General features: G+C 43.2%; 1 protein-coding gene across 18 annotated transcripts in view; it reads right to left on the reverse strand.

The window, feature by feature from the left end:
- The window catches only part of PPP6R3 (protein phosphatase 6 regulatory subunit 3), a 78,386-nt gene that overhangs the window by 11,366 nt on the left and 46,888 nt on the right, over positions 1-20,132 (reverse strand). For 8 of the 18 annotated variants that reach the window (XM_059709826.1, XM_059709823.1, XM_059709825.1 and 5 more), the window contains 6 exons: positions 13,698-13,784; positions 8,655-8,752; positions 6,785-6,839; positions 5,631-5,761; positions 3,062-3,183; positions 362-515 (listed from right to left, as the gene is read on the reverse strand). In XM_059709826.1, the coding sequence (XP_059565809.1) occupies positions 362-515; positions 3,062-3,183; positions 5,631-5,761; positions 6,785-6,839; positions 8,655-8,752; positions 13,698-13,784 (647 nt within the window). The remainder of the gene's footprint in view (positions 1-361; positions 516-3,061; positions 3,184-5,630; positions 5,762-6,784; positions 6,840-8,654; positions 8,753-13,697; positions 13,785-20,132) is intronic. The other 10 variants (XM_059709831.1, XM_059709830.1, XM_059709828.1 and 7 more) reach the window with 5 other exon arrangements.

Consider the following 20,132-nt stretch of genomic DNA (forward strand, 5'->3'; position numbering starts at 1 on the left):
TTGGCTTCCCCCCATTCCTCTCTCCTCAGTCCTGTCCTGACAGCTCAGTGGGGCCAGAGCAGGCCTGGGAGATGCCATCTTCATCAGCACCCTGTCCACTCGCTACCTGGGGCCAGGTCTTCCCAAGCTGCTGGTGCAGGATCTACTCCCTCCCTTCTTTCCCCAGCTTGCTCTGGTGAAAGGAAGGAGGGTGGAAACTGTTGTGTTGGGAACTCAGAGCTATGGCATTATCTCCTCGTGTTGATTTTTAGTCTGTTTAAGTCACCATATCCAACTGGAATGGTGTGTGGTGCCTACGGCAAAGCACATCATCCCACAGTTTTCGTATGGGAAGGTGTGGAGAGCTGGTACCCATGCTCACCTCAGGGAAGATGTGAACTCTGAGAAAGAGGCCCAGCCTGTCTCTTTAGCTGGCATCGGCTCCTCTGTGCTCCAGACGTCAGAGCCCACAGAGTCTAAGGGAGCACCGTGGGTTGTCTCCATGGGGACATCAAAGTTGGCTGACCAGTTGGGTGCTAAAGAGAGGAGGAATTTCATTTTGAGAACACTTCAGTAGTTTAATATAACACAAGATATTTTACAGAAACAGATTGGCAATGATTTAAAGAAGATGGGAGATGTGGGGGAAGGCATCCCCTTTCCCCAAAGTCACTGGGTAGGAGGGTAGGGCACCACCACCTGGAGGGCAGTGGCACAGCATCCACCCGCCTACAAACTGCAGTGCCTCTGAGCCTTAGCAATTCCCACTGAGATTTTCCCCAGTAGAAATATCAAACAAAGATGCAAAGCTACACAAGAATGTGCTAATCTAACGGCTTAGTTTTCACAAGTGTACCAAGGTCATAGTAACATTGTTAGGAAGATGAGTGAAGGAAGCTACTCCCTGTAAAATCTTTATAACTTTTCTGTAAATCTAAAATTATTCCAAAATAGTTTATTAAAAATAAAGAATATGTTGGCTACTCACTCAACTGCAGTAAGTTGGAAACAACCTTAATGCTTCCTAATCCGCATCGGGTCCCATGTCTCACTGCTAAGGGACTAAGGGGCTCGCTGCAGTCTCCTGGAGTTAGTACGGATACCAAGCAATGTATTTAGTCCCTCCTCTGTCATCCTCATCTCAGAAATGGTTTCTTCTATATGCTAATGAGCTGACTGGTGGCTGGATGCCAAGGGAAGTCACTTTGTAGGAAGGAGAAGGGGCTGGAAGTTGAGCTAATCATGAATGGCCATAATTTAATCAGTTACTTTATGGAGCCCCTATAAAAACCCACGCTGGCCCTAACCGGTCTGGCTCAGTGGATAGAGCGTCAGCCTGCGGACTCAAGGGTCCCAGGTTCAATTCTGATCAAGGGCATGTACCTTGGTTGCTGGCACATCCCTAGTGGGGTGTGTGCAGGAGGCAGCTGATTGATGTTTCTCTCTCATCGATGTTTCTAACTCTCTATCTCTCTCCCTTCTTCTCTGTAAAAAATCAATAAAATATATTAAAAAAAACAAAAACAACAAAAAAACAAACCCACGCTGTAGGGTCAGAGCTTCTGGGGTGGCCCATGACAAATTCTGCAGGGACAGAAGCTCCTGTGCTCAGGACCCTTTCAGATTGCTACTCATCTCTTCACCTGGCTGTTCCTTTGTATACTTTACAATAGTCTTTGTGATAAAGTGGTAGTAGTACGTCAAGTGCTCTTCTGAGTTCTGTGAGCTATAATGGAACCCAAAGAGGTGACAGGAACTCCCGATTTATAGCTGGTTGGTTGGAAGAAAAAGGGCCCGTGTCTCACTGTGCCTGGCATCTGAAGTGGGAAAAGGCTGCAGAAGCGAGCCTTCCCCTGGGAGATCCACCCCAATTCCAGAGAGACAGTATCCGAACTGAACTGGAGGACACCCAGCTGGGGCTGGAGATGTGGTCCGTGTGGGAAGGCCCACCAGCTAGTGTCAGAAGTGAAGCTTGAGCACAGAGAGGAGCTTTATTTACTTTTAAGTCCTGCAGACACGGGCTGATTTCAGAGGTGGGTGGGGGTGGCGGGATCTGCATGGGCATCTGATTCCTATCTGCGGTGCCTATCACCATGCCACCTGCCTGCCAACTTTGGATCTGACCTGCAGGGCTGTTTAAATGCCACCTCCTCAGAGATGTGCCCCTTCAGATGACACAAGGCTGATACTTGAGTTCAGTGCACACCATGCTTTCCCTTCCCAGTGCTTATGCTGAATCCCTCATCCTGTCAGCCGGTGTGGAACCCCTGTTCTCTCTCAGGGCTATTTCCTAGCACCCGGGGGACCTCTAGGCTGTAGGGAGGCATGCTCGGCTAGGGAATCTGCCAGCTGTTAGGAAGATTATCCTAGAGGCATGAGACTGGGAAGCACCCGTGTACAAAAGAAATGTTCCAGTTCTAAAGACCTTACTGTGACTTTGGGCAAGTTACTTAACTTCCCCAAGCCTGCGTTTCCCCCCTGTTTAATTCCGATCGGGACTATCCACGTACTGAGGTTCAGCTGAGGATTCAGCGAGGGCCTGCAGGTCATAGGCATTGAATTAGGGTCTGTTCCATGCTTCCTGCCCTTAAGTCTGGGTGAGTGTGGCAGGGCTGCACTGATATCAAGAAGGGACGATACCTGAATGCTTGGAAATCTCACCTGAAACTCTGAAGTTAACTAATATTAATAAGCCAGCTAACACAAGTCTTTTTAGCAAGTAGCAGGACATAAATAAGGGAGTTTTAGGGTTTCAAGAGTCACAAATAAACTCTGAAAAACCCCATTTAAAACTGTTTAAGCTTTAAGGTGTTTCGTCTGGCTCAGTGCATTCATGATTCTACAAATGACAACACCGGCTCATCTCTCCACAGCTGTGGCCTCTCCTCTTCGGCACAAGCACCCAGAGACAGTGTGCCATGGCCCCTCTGCAGACTCACACAGGTGTTTCCACACCAAGAGAAGCAGCAGTGCCACCATCAGAAGTGTGACCTGCTTCTTCCTGCAGCATCAAATGACATGTGTCTCAAGGACTATTTCAACACAGATCAACACACGTGCTCAGAAGGAAAAGGTGACTCACGCTCACTGAGGTCCACCTCCATCTTGTCCTCTGTGTTGGTGCTACTGGAATCAAACAAGTCTTGTTTTGCCCCGTCTTCTTCTTCAGAGTCTGTGCTTTCCTCACTGTCTGTACTCCCCGAGCTAAGAAAAAAAGGGGCCAAAATGACTTAATGCCGCCTATCAGCCACCAGAAAATTCTACAGGTCATTCGACAACAGAAAACCACAGTGCACTTATCAGGAGCTCATCTGACATCACTTCATTAAGACTTTGCTCTGTAATTGGCTGCCTTATCCTTGGCTTAAAGATGTGGAGCACAACCTAGCAGCAGCCTTCCAACAGGGGTGCAGAGGTACCTTGCGTGTGTCAACCTGACTTTTCCTCCTGACTAAGGGTGCTGAGCTCTTCCTGCTGCTTTGCCACCCACATACCTTCTTTTCTGAAGTTTTTGCTTGTCTTCAGTGCATTTGAAAACTGGGTTACTGTCTTCTTTCTCATGATAGTTCTGAGTGCTTCAGAGCCTCTCCTACAAATCCTCTCAGACATGCGACTGCAGTGTTTTCCTCCTAGTGTATACTTTGTCCTTTCATTCTCTTAGTAGTGTCCTTTGAAGAGTAGAAGTGTTTAGTTTTGATAAATTTAAACTCACTAAACATTTTCTCTCATGTATAGTGTTTTAATGTTGTAGCTTAGAGACCTTTGCCTAACCCAGGGTCACGAAGGCTTTCTAGTGTAAGCTGTATAGTTGTACACGTAGGCCCATGGTCCGTTTTGAGCTCTGAAGTAAGCACTGAGCGGTTCTTTTGCACACACAGCATGGTTTGTTCCAAAGTCCACCCTTTCTCCACTGAACTGCCCTAGCGCCGCCATCAAAATCAGTTGTCTATGTATCTACTTATGGGCTCAGTCCAGTTCTCGTCTTAGTTACTTGAGGCCAGGTTGTGTTGGTCTCCAATTTCGTCCTGTATGAAAGCTGTTTTGGCTATTCCAGATCCTTTGTATTTTCACATGAGTTTAAGAATCAACTTGTGAACAGCTACCCAAAAACTTGTTACAATTTTGTTTGGGATTGCACTGAATCAAGACCAATTTGTGGAAAACTGAACTCTTAACTATGTTGAGTCTTCTAATCCATAAACATTTATCATTGATCAAGTCTTGGTTTCTTTCAGCTGTTTTATAATTTTCAGTGCACAGGTCTTACACATCTTTTGCCAGGCTTATCCCTATGCATTTAATACTTTGCTGTTACTCTGAATAGTATTGTGTAGCTATTTTGATTCTAATTGTTTGTTGCAATGTGCTGAAATACTATTTTATGGACTTTGTATTGTGCAATCTTGCTAAAGCCATTTAAGTGTCCGAGTCGTCTTTCTGTAGATTCCAGTAAATTTTCTGCATTGACAGTCATGCTGTCTGTGGATATATTTTTCCTTTTTCCTTTCCAACCTAGGTGCCTTTTCTGTTTCCTGACTTACTGCAGCGGCTAGAACCTCCAGCACAATATTGAAAAGCAGTGGTGAGAACAAATATACATCTCTTATTCCTGATCTTGAAGGGAAATCCTCTGGTCTTTTACCATTTAGAATGCCCTGACCGGTTTGGCTCAGTGGCTGGAGTGCTTCACGAATGTCCAGAAGACCAGACTGTTTTCTGCCTATTGTCTTATCAATATCTATGGATTTGTCTACTTCTCCATGCAGTTTGATCAGTGTTTCTCCATGTACTTTGAAGCTGTTATTACGTACACCAACATTCAGCTGTTGTTCTCTTAACTATAAAGATTCTGACAATGAATACTCAGATAACAAGAACTCCCTGTGTACAGAAGCAAATCTATTTAGGTTCCTATGATACAGTGACTTAAACATTTGGGGGAGACGCCCTGATCAGTTTGGCTCAGTGGATAGAGCGTCGGCCTGGGGACTGAAGGGTCCCGGGTTTGATTCCGGTCAAGGGCATGTACCTTGGTTGTGGGCACATCCCCAGTAGGTGGTGTGCAGGAGGCAGCTAATCGATGTTTCTCTCTCATCGATGTTTCTGACTCTCTGTCCCTCTCCCTTCCTCTCTGTAAAAAATCAATAAAATATATTAAAAAAAAACATTTGGGGGAGAAAAAATACTGAACTAATTCTGATGGGTTTCAATCGACATGAGTCTGTCTCCCCAAGTTAGATTAGCTTTTAGAAACAACTGCTCCATCCTTGGGGAAGCGCTCAGTCTGTGTAAGGACAATACATAACCCAGCTGCTGCCATTACTGGTGAGGAAGTTATTCAAAGCGCTCTGTAACCACATTGCTAGGCATCATTTCCCAGTCAGGAGAGGCTGTCACAACTTTTCACGAACGACACATAAGCACACCCAGCATTTTCAAGCAGGTCACCTTGACTCGTCCATTCTCCTATCACCCTACAGATGGGAGTATTAGCACCAGCTCACAGCAGTTAGCCAGGGTATTTCTGATCATGACAAAAGCTTTGGTTTCTAGATCAGATATACATGCTTGGAGAGGATACAACGATTCCTATTAACCATCTTTGCTTTATGCACTGGACATTATTGCTAATGGAACAGACTCTGCTTTACCTGGACCGTCTTTGGGATTCTGGTGTAAATGCAATGTGCTTCTCCTCCCAGATGTCTTCCTCATCAGAGCCGCCATCATCAAACTGCTGGATTCTTTCCTTACAACATGCTTCAAACAGGGCAATGTTTCCCTAAATAAAAATGAGGAGGAAAACAACAAAATTTAAAGCTCAAATCTCCCAAATTGAACAATGTAAACTGCATTCTTCTATTTCCTTTTAAAAACAGTGCTGCTCACATACACCAAAATAAAATGCAAATATCTAATGTCAGCCTCTGTGGAAGTAATGACAAAAAGTTCCCCACTAAGACTGGATTCAAAACTAGCATACAAGCCAGGACTGTCCTTGTGGACTCACGTTCATTTAGTAAAACTCCCTGCCCGCCTGCGATGCAGTCTCAGGTCTGTCGGAACACAAAAAGCAACCTGTATTTCCTCGGCTTTTCCAGTCCAGCTAAGCAGTGATGGGCACCAACTGGAGTCAGCACTTTCTACCTTATCACATCAGCCAATAAACCAGTGGTCTCTCATACTGATGAACCTAAAATTCAAGAATGTGTCACCTAGTTGGTTTGGCTCAGTGGATAGAGCATCAGCCCTCGGACTGACGGGTTCCAGATTCAATTCTGGTGAAGGGCACATTACTCAGATGCAGGCTCAATCCTGCGCGGGAGGCAATCGATCGATGTGTCTCTTACACATCAATGTTTCTGTCTCCCACCCCCCCTTCCACTCTCTCTAAAAAGTCAATGGAAAAATATCCTCAGGTGAGGATTAACAACAACAAAGACTGTGTCCATTCAAGCGACACTAATCCACTAGATCAGTTGCTGATGTGGGTGACTTGATGTTTCAGAACTGCTTGGGGCTAAGAGGCTAGTGCTGATCTGGCCCAAGTTCTGCTGACATACAGCAGAAAAAGGCTGCAGGCTAGCATCAAACTGCATTCTTTGAAGCTAAAGGTCTACACTGTAATCACAAGTGACCTGGTTTTATTAGCCCTGCTGCACCTTAGCCACAGGGCAGGCAGGCCATGTGAGTGGGTGAAAAAGCACCAATCTAAGATGAAGCTTGTTGGCCCAGAGCCCCTGATGTACACAGCACCCAAATGCAGCCTGACTCACCCAGTTCCCACTTCTAAGTTAATACTTACACTTTCATTTGTATTGAGGGTGAAGTTGATGTCTGATACCCGATCAAAAGAAACACTGTAAACAAAATGTAAGTGTAGAAATAGTTAATTATCTAGACTCACAGAAACAGTATTCATAAAATTTTCCAAATTTAAAATATTTACACTATCATTAAAATCTGCATACATTAAAAGAACACATACCCTTCTTGCATTAAATGATACCCCCTCCTTTGGAATTAAGGGATTTATATAAAATGGGAAGGCTGGCCGGCTGGTGTGATGCAGCAGTTGAGTGGTGACCCAGGAACTAAGAGGTTGCCAGTTCGATTCCTGGTCAGGGCACATGCCCAGATTGCGGGCTCAATCCCCAGTGGGGGCCGTGCAGGAGGCAGCCAATCGATGACGTCCTCTCTCATTGATGTTTCTATCTTTCTATCCCTCTCCCTTCCTCTCTCTCTAAAAATCAACAAAAAATATTTTAAAAAGAGAATTTTTTTTTTTTTTAATGGGAAGGCTGAAATAGAAGCCTTTTGAGAAACAATAAACACACCCTCAAAGACATCCTATAAAAGATTTTTAACATCCATGGACAACTATGGCTCCATAACCAGGAAAAGGTTACTCACAAAGAAATAAGTCAAAACATAAAAAGCACACAAACGTTCTCCAGGTACAGCCAAATTCATATACGGAAGACACAGATAGCCCTGAAATCTCAGGCCTGAATACGGCATTAGGAAGAAAGTAAGGAGTAAAAAAATTCAGAGCCTGGTGACATAACTTAACAGGTGGGGCTATCTCATCATCTTAAGAGATCTATTCTAATCAACCATTATTTTATTTTAAGTCCCCCAATACAAATTTTAAAGAGAGTATGGAATCCTAACAAGTAGCATTTAATGAGTGCAGACAGGCATGTGCAGAGATGCTGTGTGGGAAGCCTGCAGGTTCCAGTGTGTGCACTCCTAGGGTTCAGACCTGAATGCTCCCTTTGGATTTCCCAGGGCTATTGACAGCTTTCCACCCCTGCGGCTGACAGTGGAGCCTGAAGCGCAGGGTGCCAACGTGGCCTATTGAATGGCAGTTACAGTGAGTTGGAAAGTCTTTTAGCTTCTCCCATGCCTAAACTGTAGCTGTGATAGACAACAGCCTCCACTGGCTGTAGTTCCACAAACTATTGCGAGGAACCACAACAATCTGGTATTCCTGAGCGTCGTCAGGGAGTCTCCTGTGAGAACAGCCACCCAACATTCAAAACTTTGTTTTCAATGAGCTGTGCTACCTGTCTCTGAAACACTTTATTCCCCCAGGGAAGATGCTAGACCATCTGTTTCCATTTCTGAGGACCACCCACACAGCTTCTATCTGTTTGTTTTCTACAGCACCAGCAATGCCCCCTGCTGTGCTCTTCTTACCCTGACTGCAGAATGAGTGGTCTGGCTGCCTGGCTCTTGCAAAAAACCCAACTCTGCCTTATGGCGAGTGCCCTAGAGAAGGGAACACAGGGGTGGAACTGCTCCTGCACCCTCACTGTGTGCTGTAAGGGCAGGTGCTGCTCAGGCCTGGGCAGTAACACGGGGATTTCCTGCTTTAGTGCTGCCACCTAACTCTAATGACTGAAGAGCAGCAGAATGCATTAAGTTTTAGTAAAAATAAACTTCTGTGAAATAGGTCAAGCCCAAAGGCAATCCCTCTTAGTGGGAGGCTATCTAATTCCTCCCTGTCCTTTAGGTGCTGCAGGGCCTGACAGGTTAGAACTAATCTGGAAGGGTAAGTGCCTCCTGACTCATGGGTGCAGACAAGTTCCAAGAATCCAGGAAAATCACAAAATGTCTCACAAAGAGCAGGAGCATACGAAACAATTATGGAAGCAGGAAAATATACTCACTTGCCAATGTCATCTTGATCTGCAAACTTCTCATCGTTGAAGCCAAACTGGTCAATAAAATTGGACGTCATTTGTTGCATCTGATAATCAGAAAAGGCCTGGCAACCCCAGGACCAGTGACAGTGATATAATGATTCTAATGACATTCTACAGACTACTTGCCCACTGTGTTTCAGAAACCACCTTATTTATGTAGCCGTAGGGCTTTAAAAGTTGGTGTGTTTTCTAAGAAAAATTTCAAATAATTTCAGACATAATTTACCCAAGAGGAAATGTTTGGAATTTGGTCCACAAGTCATTCTAATGCATATGTCACTGTAATAAATGTTAAGGGACCACTCTGTCTCCTACTGCAAATTATCTTGAGAGAGGATTGGGTTGTCTAGTTGAAAGAGATGATTCAAGTGACATGTGACAGTCTGAAATTATAAGGTGTATTGGCTACCTCTGGACACCACCAACCTTCTCATTAAGATCCAACAAGTGACCACCTACCCTCCCTCCCTGCGTCCCCTGCCCCCTCCCATTACAACCACACGGCATTAGAGAACATCCACGGCCCTACAAACACAATGTTCATTTAAAAAAGAAAAAGATTAAAGTTTTAGAAGTTAGAACGAGTATAAAATTAACTTCTATCCTACCTACCTTAGAGAGAGGACAGAAAGTTCTAGTACTAATCCGAAACCATTCTGAAAAGTCTACAACACTGTTTCCTACACCACTTCTAGAGAGCCCAGCTCACGGCGTTTTCTTAGGTGGAAAATGGGGGAATGTTAAAATGAACTCCACAAAAATGTTGATATTCTAATTTAAAAGAACAAGCAAGGCCAGGGCAAGTGAAACAGGGAGTGTGTTCTATGCTATGGATCAGGAGTAAAGAATTTATGAATATAAGCAAGTACCACTCCTCACTCTACCCCAACAATAAATATGGAGACAAAAAACAATGTGTGTGATGCCCGTGGACAGGTAAGCGCACTCTTTCCTGCAGGGGAGTCCCACACAAGGGGCACAAACAGCAGGTGGTGGCTGAACTACAGGCGTCATTCCTGAGGCCACTTGCTGGGAGGGAGGCTGTAGCCGAGTCAGTCCTCTCTGAGCAGAGATCGTGGATTTCATCCTGCAAATTGCTGCAGACATGCCCTGCCCTTCCTTCCTGGCCATTCATTCTGGGGGCAGGGAATTATGGCATGAATAATCCAAGTTGTGGGTAATTAAAAAATAAACCTTATATTTGGCTTTGGAAGGCCTCTTAGGACTGAAAAAAACTTTATCTACTTTCCTGCAACCTAAAACCTCGCCTTTTGCTTTAACTCCGGATACCCACCGCCACCTCTGTTCGTTCTCACACTGTCAGGCGGTCCCTTCTTGCCCAGACATGACACTCTATGAGCACATGGGGCACAGGGCCAGCCTTGCAGGCAGCTGCTAGGAAGGCACACCAAGGCAGGGTTGTGGGAATCTGGGACCGAGTCTTGAATACGTTATTGGAAAATATGATGTGTAGCATGGCGGTTCATTAAATCAAAAAGGAATAAACCAGCTGTCTTTTACAAGTTAAAATAATGCTTGGTAACTTCAAAGATGTGCCAGAGAATGAGTCGTCTTTCTGAGGGAGCAAGCAGCATAACCCAGGCTCTGAGTTTATAGGAAATCTGGTCACACAGGGAAAAGGTCCTCCTCAATTATTGTGTTTGACCATTTTTTCCTTTATTTATTTATTTAGTACTTCTGGAGATCCTATTGTAAGTGTTTTGGATGTAAAAGGAAAGAAATATTACCAAAAGTATTCCTTTAAATGCTTCCTGATGTTTTAGCTGCTTCATAAACAGAATGCAAATTCTAAATGTATAATAAATGTGTATGTCAATGCCTACATTTATGTACATACAATCGTCCCTCAGTATCCATAAATTGGTCCTCGGACCTCCTTGGATACCAAAATCCAAGGATGTTCAAGTCCCTTACATAACTGTGTAGAGTATTTGCATGTAAAACACGCACATCCTCCTGCACACCTTAATTCACCTGTAGTTACTTATACCTAACACAATGTAAATGCTGTATAAATAGTTGCTATACTGGATTGTTAGTCCTCATTAAGGCTAAGTCTATTATAGCTTCTACATAGATATAAACTAGCAAAGAACTTCAGGTTTCAAACCTGATTTTCACTAATAAAGAAAGCATCAAGGCTTACTAAACCCATGTAAGTGAAGATGTTACTGTATTCTAGTTAAAGCTACATAAAAAGTGCTTTGAACTCTGAGGAATCCAAATCTGGAAAGCACACATGGCTATTAAAATCTTTTCATTATTAAAAAACAAAAGAAACATATTTCCCAGAACTAACATCCTGGCCAAAATCAGGGATGTACAGTCACTGAGCAGTGAGCCCAATGCTTCATTAAGCAAATCTCTTTGGTGGTGCCACCTGGGAAAGACCAGGCCACTTTGTCTGACCTGCCTGCCTGCCTCTTGACAAGCCTGTCTGGAATGAGGAGCAGGAGCAGGCTAGAGGGAGACCTTCTCACCCTCCACATCAGTTAGGCAGAATTACAAGGAGAAAAAGTCAAACACCAGCAGCGAGGAAACCACAGGAGCGGGAGGCAAAACAATGCCCTGAGCCAAACGTGGCCGCACGGGTGACATGCTCAGGCTGTCTAATGACCTCCTTAAGCTCTCTACCCTCGGGGCTTGACCAACATGAGACCGAACTTCAAATGTGAACGAGAACTTGAAGTTCTTATTCATATGAAAAAGAGCTCTGGACTAAAGTAACCTAGACTCATATTCTCAAATGAAAAAGAAAAAATGCTTTAGAACCCATTTCTTACTTTTAAAATGATCCATGATTGGTTTAAACATGCAAAACAAGTTTACTGAATGCCTGTCAGTCAGGAAAGAACAGTTACTCTCCTACTTTTAGAGGGTTACACAAAGTGGACAAAATCCACAGGAATAAGCCTGGTGAAAGCTGTTACTCAGGCAGTTTTGTGACTGAGTTACTTCATGTGCACATCAACAGTCTGTCAAACCACAAAAAAGTCAGAAACTTATCCCAGAGCAATTATAACCCTGGAACCAGGTTTCCTGAGAAATAAGGGATCCATTTCCAGACCCCTACACCCAACCACTCCTTGATTAAATCAGTGGCCCAAAGCTCCAAGTTTATTAGCCTATGTATCAAAAGAAGTTTAGGGGACTCTTCGTCTTCAAGTTATTTCAACAGGTACAAAATCACCGTGGTAATTTACATTCTCCACCACCATGCTTCACTGTGGGGTGGAGCAATGTGTAGCATGGGGTTCACACTAGGTTAAGTGGACATTTTCAGTATTCTACCGGTGCTCCAGTGGAGGGGAAGGCTGACATCGAAGTGCTTCCTGGGGTAGCACCGGAGAACTCAGGTCAAGAAAGGATTGCTTACAGGCATGGGGGCTCACAACAAGCCAGGAGGGCACCCTGGGGGGCAAGTGCTGCGGATCCACAAGCCAACGTGGAACAGTGGCAGTGAGGGGCTGCTGCCATCCATAGGAAGGCCCTGCTGCTCAATAGCATCCCCGATAGGATGGCTGCTCCCTGTTCCTAACTTTGGGAGGCTGGCTTCAAATTCAAGAGCAGCAGTGCCAAGAATCAAAAGAGAGCCCTGGTTGGGCATCATCCTATGCACAGAAAGGTCTCCGGTTCATTACCTAGTCAGGATATATGCCCATGATGCCGGTTCGGTCCCTGGTCGGGGTATGTTTAGAAGGCACCGATGGATGATGTTTCTCTCTCCTTCTCCCCCTTTCCCTTCCTCTCTAACAATCAATAAAAACGTATTAAAAAAGAAAAAAACCTGCCCTAACCGGTTTGGCTCAGTGAATAGAGTGTCAGCCTGTGGACTGAAAGGTCCCAGGTTCGATTCCGGTCAAGGGCATGTACCTTGGTTGTGGGCACATCCACAGTGGGAGGTGTGCAGGAGGCAGCTGATCGATCTTTCTCACTCATTGATGTTTCTAACTATCCCTCTCCCTTCCTCTCTGTAAAAATTCAATAAAATATATTTTTTTAAAAAGAAGAAAATCAAAAGAGAGGCCAGCCAACTGTGGAAATGCCACTTCAGACCTATCTTGAAAATGTGAATGTTAAACTGCCTTATTATCAAAACAAAGCAATTGCTTAGCTCAACTTACACTGGAAGGTGACAGCCTACTTGGACGCCAAAGATGGGGCCAGTATAACCAGTAGATGCTTCATCCTGGCCCTGATAAAAAATGAGGCTTACAGGCTGAGGGAAAAGAAGCTAAGCAACACTCGGTGCCAGGTGGGAAGGTGACCACGTTAATTCTGTTGTCACACCAAAGGAACTGATATGTGAAAATCTGGTCAACTTCTGGATATGAAGAGCTGATGACTTTTAAAAGGGCTTCTATTTTTAGCTCCCAAACTTGATACCCAGGTGAAATAATTTGTTGCCTTTCCAAAAACCACCAATGGATGATAAATCAGTACGTTTATTTTTACAACCTGTTTTCTCCCTCACAACAATTATAAGCAGCTGATAAATGGAGATAAGTTTGGGGGCAGTTGCTTCAACTAGAATTTAATTTAGAAGTCACTATAATAGACATTAAAGATATTAGAAACATATAAGCTATTTGGTTCAGGGATATTTGTGACATTAAAAAGGTTTTATTCCTATGATTTTCACCCTGAGTTCTCTATTACAGGAATCCTTAAGCAACAAGTTAACTACTGTAAAGGTCTACATAGCAACCATGTCTGAGACGCTTACTAAACTATTTGGTTCATTCAAATCTCTTGAAAACTTACTCAAATCATCGTTGTTATCAAGCATGAAACATTTCCTGGAAATATCAATACAAACCTTCCCCTCACATATCCAACACTTCCTATTTAAATGCTTTTGCTAATTAATAAGTAACCCTAAATTACATCCTGACACATAATCTGTCTCTAAAACGGATTCATAAATGGCAACTGGACTAAGCATTTAAAATAAAAACAAAAAGCAAAGCTTTAGGCATCACTCACTTGCTGCAAAGAAGAATCCTGTGAGAAACCCGTTTCTTTAAAGTCAATTTCATCATCACTGGATGAATGAATATGGCAGGTTGTAACCTATATGCATAAAAATGTAAAAGACTATTTAACAGAGAAAAGTTTTGGACATTTGCATCATCATTTTTATGGAAAAATTACAACAGCAAGAACAAAACTAAGTAACAGTTAAGTTGTAAAACCCACCCGATATTCATGGGTGCACTTCACTCAACCAGATGGTTTGGCTTCCTGCCCTCTGCCGCCCACTTGTGGTGATTTCACTCATTGCTAGCATCACCAGAAAACAGGTAAGAGATGAGTTACTCCCTTCAAGTGATTTTATCTCCTATAAAATGTTTACAAAGGGAAGGCAGAAGGAATGGCTCAGATGAAATATAAAAATAATTTATATGTGCCAAGCCTGAGAGCTAAAACTGCAATTCCTAGAAATTACTAATCAGCCACTAAAAGGTCAGGTTTAAATATTATGATTACACTTTAAATTCTTGCATTTCCTGCCCACTCTAAGCACTTGAGTTAATAGTCCCCTGCTTGTAAAAAGACCCCAAATTTTCCACCCCTTAAAAAGTACCGCCCCTGTGATTAGAACTTATAACCAATCTATTAATTAAGCAAAAACGCAAACATGAACTCTGCTCACCAATTCATGGTGATTTTTATTCATTTACAAATGTCACATAATATTAGAGGAAAATGTATTAACAATTAGGAATGAAGAAATACAAATGACTAATAGTACTAATAGCAATAACTGCTACATAGGAAGTAACAAACATAAATAATCTGTACACCCTAAAAACCAGCACAAGGGTCACTTACACATTTCCTGAGTTACTCTTCCTAAACTTTCTGTACAAGTGTGTAGGGCAGACACCTCTGTCATCAGGGGAGGACACTAGAGGCCATTACCTACCAGCCCTCGAAGCTGTGCCGAATACCGTGGAGTTACAGAACCTGCCGATCTGATTTTTGAGGTTTCAACACTGGTTCAAGCCAAAAGTAGAATTTAAATAGATCTATATGTGGTAGGGCTTGTGAAATTCTGACTAAATTACAGCCTGAAAATTAACCTTTCTCTGTGGCTGACCATCTGTGGTTAAAGATACTAAGCCCAAGTGAATAACCCAGCATTTTCAGTTCATTCCCTTTCTATGCCCCCTAAGGTCTAGAGAACACATTCACACCTAATTTTGAATCTGGTCTGATGAAATCAGAGGCAGAATTTGTGATCAATGAAGGAAACCTTACGTCAATCCTCCTGTAGTAAGTTAATGGGGAAAGATGTGGGGAGGATGGGATATGCCAGGAGTGCCCAGTCAGAATGCAGAGGAGGTGGCAGAATACTGCTTGGTCATGGCAGCTGGCTTTTCCTGGGGCCATTGCTATCAAGAGCGGGTCAAGTGGTTCCACTGCAATAGATGTAGAGGAGCTTTGGGCTACTTGGCTGGCAGGCTAGTGTCCGAGTCATATTATGCCATTGTGAGTTTTACACCATGGTGGGGTGCAGAATTAAAGGCAATTCACAGAGCAAGCAAGGTGAACTCAACAAGAGAGAATCAAAAAAGAGATGGCTACTCCTGTCTAAGTTTAAAAAGGATACAACATATGCTCATGCAGACTTTTACTTTTTGCTACAAAGTAACATGTTTAGCTCATTAATGAGAAAGAAACTAGCTTTTGTTGAGCAACTAATGTGCGCCAGACAGCAAAGCAATTCTGGGAGGGATCTAAAACAGTATTTTTCTCCAAAAAGAAACTACTGTTTTAGAAAGTTATTATTAATATTAACAAAATGCATGTACATACACCTTTGTAAATATGTTATTGAAAGATGTGGGGATTCTGCCCTAGGATAAAGCATTGGCCTGCAGACTAAAGGGTCCTGAGTTCAATTCTGGTCAAGGGCATATGCCTGGTTGCGCCCCAGTAGGGGGCGTGCAGAAGGAAGCCAATCAGTGATTCTCATCACTGATGTTTCTATCTCTCTCTCCCTCTCCCTTCCTCTGTGAAATCAATAAAAATATATTTTAAAAAAGAGATGTGGGGATTCTGATTTAATACTTTGCGGTAAAAAGACAATTTAATTTACCCACGGGGGAAAACTTGCTAACTGGAATCCCAATAGTTCATTATACAGATGTATCCACTACAAGTCCTGATCTAAACTTCTAAACACAGCCTTTTGAGGCATTCCATTTCAGTAAATGTCACCTTCATCCTTCTCCTTCAGCTAAAATTTCAAGTCATTTTGTTTTTTCTGTCCCACACACACCTATCCACTCTGCTGTCAAAATATAATCTAGCCCTTGTTCAGGTGCTTGCAGTGTTGACCAGTACACCAAAAGGTGGCAGGTTCAATTCTTGGTCAGGGCACATACCTGGGTTGTGGAATCAATCCCCAGTCAGGGCACGTACAGGAGGCAACCCATTGATGTTTCTCTCTCTCCCCTACTTCCTCTCTTTCTAAAAATCAATTAATATATATGTGTAAAAACCTAGAATCCATCACCTCTCATTAAATCTTTTTAAATTAAATTTACTGGAGGTGACATTGGTTAATAAGATTATATACGTTTCAAGTGTAGATTTCTATGATACATGATCTGTATACATTGCATTGTGTGCCCACCACCCAAAGTCAATCATCAAATCTTTATTACTACCTTCCTAGTGTGAGATAATGCTGTGTCATGCAGCTAACTAGTCTCCCTGCATGCCCAATATAGTCTAGTCTCAATCCAGCAGCCATAATAATCTTTTTAAATACACATCACTTGTTAGTTCCTAAGCTCATGGCTCTTCATCATACTAATAGCAACCTGAGGGGCTTGCTGTGGACTAGAAGAAGCTGCACAAGATCTGACCTCAGACATCACATCCCAAAATCTCCCTCCCTTGCTTGATCAAGGACACCGTGGCAGGCTCTGCACACAGGAAACGCCCCAATTCAGTCCTTTGCACTCACCCTTCCTCCCTCACTGCCATCAAGGCTCTAGAAAAGTTACCTTCTCAATGTAGTTTTCCTAGACCACCTCATTTAAAATTGCACTCCTCCCTGGAGTTTATCCATCCACTTATCCCTCCAAGGATTTTTGCCAATCTGGTCTAGTACGGCGACCTCGTGTCTGGCACATAGCAGCCATTCAAATATTTATTGAATTAATGAGTACTAGTAAACCACTAAATGAGAACACAGAATCATATGACTTTTTATAAAAAGTAACAAGTATATACAATCACTCTTGCCAGGCCAGATGTATTCTAAGCACTTTCTTGATGCTGCAGTGAAAATAGCTTTTAAGATGTTACTATCTTTCATAAAAAAAAAAAAATTTAGTTTTACTAACTGCTGTTACAGGAAAAAACAAATGTTTCCTTTCATCTTTGCTGATTAGGCTGCTAAGGAAAATCACAAGCATGACTTGACTGTTAACCTCTGACGGGGAGCAGGTTAGAAACACCAACTCTCAGAGGTTCCCCCAGAACCTGATAGATCTCCAGGCAATTCATATGTGCACATCTGTGTGGGGCTTTTTGTTTGTTTTTATTAATTCTTATCTGAAAATATTTTTTCTATTGATTTTTAGAGAGAGCGGAAGTGAGGGGAGGGACAGAGAGAAACATCAATGTGAGAGAGACACATGGATTGGTTGCCTCATGCATACGCCCTGACTGGGGTTGGGATCGAACCTGCAATCCAGGCACATGCTCCTGAACTGGCAATCACACTCGAGACTCTTCAGTGCACAGGCCGGCGCTCTAAACGCTGAGACACCGACCAGGGCCATAGCACATTTGCATTACTGTCCACAAAAACCCCCATAAACTATCTCATCAGTGCTGGGAAAGAAGCACCAAGACTTTTCATTCTCTCTCTCTCTTTTTTCTCTCCTTTTGTTGAGATTTTTCATTCTCTTCCTTGAGAATGAAACCCAATTTTCCAAAGTAAGCAGAAAAACATTTCCTACATCATCTAAACTTACTCTACCTGAATCCATACCAATATCTATAGTTTGGGGGCTTAGTCAAAACACAAAGGTCTCTGGATGTAATTAAAATACCAAATTTCATTCATAATAAACTCCCAACATAAAAGCATAAGCAATATACGCGTCTGCTGATGGGGTCAAAAGACTCAAGTACTCCAGAACTCTCAGAGGGAGTAAGGAAAGTGCTGCCCTAGCAGTGACAGGAGCTTGGGGCTGGTCCAGCCCATCCTACATAACTAGCAAGTCCTCAAGCTTACAGCCAGTAGGACGGACAGTTAAGTATTTGGTGTGTAAATGAACAAATCCTTGCTGGGACTAGGAAAATACTAACAGGCCAGGGCAACACAACAATGTAGCAACTCAAGCATTTGGTTCTTGAGTCACAGGTTGACTCAAATTCTGTGAATAACCTGACATGATTTCCAGAGAGGTAGGTACCTGAGCCATCCTAAAACCAACAAAATCATGGCAGTGCATCTAATCTATCTATTTAGGGAGGAGTCAAGGAGAAAGCCATCTAGTACCTAAGGCAGTGGTTCTCAACCTTCCTAATGCTGCGACCCTTTAATACAGTTCCTCATGTTGCGGTGACCCCCAATTTCATTGTTACAAATTGAACATAATTAAAGCATAGTGATTAATCACAAAACAATATGTAATTATATATGTATTTTCCGATGGTCTTAGGCGGCCCCTGTGAAAGGGTCATTCGACCCCCAAAGGGGTCGCGCACGACCCACAAGTTGAGAACCACTGACCTAACGGCTGATTTGACTGACAATGTACCTGAGACAATGAGAAGGGAAATGCTTTCACCTGGACCTTGCACTACAGCACAAAAAGTGGGCTACCCCAATGCCCTGCCTCCAGGCCACGTGGAGCAGCCACTGGGCCCCGCCCCCGAGGAAATCCTGGCATAAGCCGTTGGAAGCAGTTGCTGGCCCTGCCCCCGCTGTGCATGCTGCCATCTTGCGACAGCATTACAGCATGAGGGTTAATTTGCACATTACCTCTTTATTATATAGGATTCACAACAGCATATCTTCCCTGGAACATGGTTCCCAACCCCATTGGAATAGAGTCTGAAACATTCCGGGTGGAGAAATGAAGAGTTTGGAGGCTGCAGGTAAAGTCTCCTTGGTGGCCTAGGACAGTTGTCAGCAAAGCGCAGCTCGCGAGCCACATGTGGCTCTTTGGCCCAGTGGCATGGGCCACGAAGTTTCAATCACACTGTAAGTGCGCTCCTGCACGTGGTATTCTGTGGAAGAGCCACACTCAAGGGGCAAGTGTGCCAACCACTGGCCTAGGATGACTGTATAAGCATCTTTTAAAACCTGGAACATCTGTTACATCTGTATCCCTAAAAACCCTATAGGAAGAACTCAAGACTAAACGGAGGTGGTATTTTAGTGCTGGGTATGTGGGACCAAGAAATTGAAGAGGTCCTGAGAGAGCAACCTGTAATTCTCAACAGAAAATAAAGTAGAGAGAGGGCTAACTCACCTGGGATGTGAGCAAGGTGAACCGGGCTCCAAATCTGACCACTTTTGCTTTAGTTAGCCACTGCTCCTTACTTCACTTTTACTGCCGTCTAAGTATGGTGGCAAAAAGTGTAACAGGCAAAGGAGACCTGAGCTCCAATTAGGGCGGCAGGTGGAGCCTGTGGGGATTTTCCTTCAATACAGGTGCCCCGTCTAGATGTGCTGGACACCAGAAGGCTGCACATCAGTTTGCACAGCCTGCATGTGGATATACCTAACAACATTTGCACGGTCACACATCAGATTACTGACAACATCATGCAAAGTTATGGAGTGTTATCTGAACTGCAATGAAGTCCTTTATACAGAACTGCTCACAAGAGAAATCTGCTTGAATTACCAAAGATAAAGAAGTTTTTTAAAAAAATTTCTTACTTTTTTTTACTTCCACCTATGAAGTCAACCTAAGGATAATTTTAAAAGAAGTCTCTCAAAGAAAATGAGAATATCCCTCGATATTATTCCCAAATATTTCTTTTTAAATAGAAATAAGACAAAAATCCTCTTAAAGGCGACCACCTTGCCTGCAAGGAATCAAACATGGGGCCTCTAAAATGAAATGGCTTCATTTAACAGTATCAGAGTACCATTCCCCCTCCAATAAACCCTGATTGTCCAGAATTTTAACCAATTTGATGGAGGGGGCAGGGCAATCTACAATGGGTACTATATTCACAACAAATTACTTAACCCTTCCTTGATGACTCAGGGCAGCCAAAGTGAATGTGTTCCTTTGTTGGGCTATAATACACTCAAGACACTAAGGGCCGTAAGACCCATTTTAATTAAATGGCCCTACACAGCTCCCTTTTTATTGTTATTTCTTAACTTCATAATTCCTCCAACTCCTAATACCTACTGGTTCTATCATATGC

Source organism: Myotis daubentonii, chromosome 9, assembly GCF_963259705.1.
Source record: "Myotis daubentonii chromosome 9, mMyoDau2.1, whole genome shotgun sequence".
NCBI classification, from domain to species: domain Eukaryota; kingdom Metazoa; phylum Chordata; class Mammalia; order Chiroptera; family Vespertilionidae; genus Myotis; species Myotis daubentonii.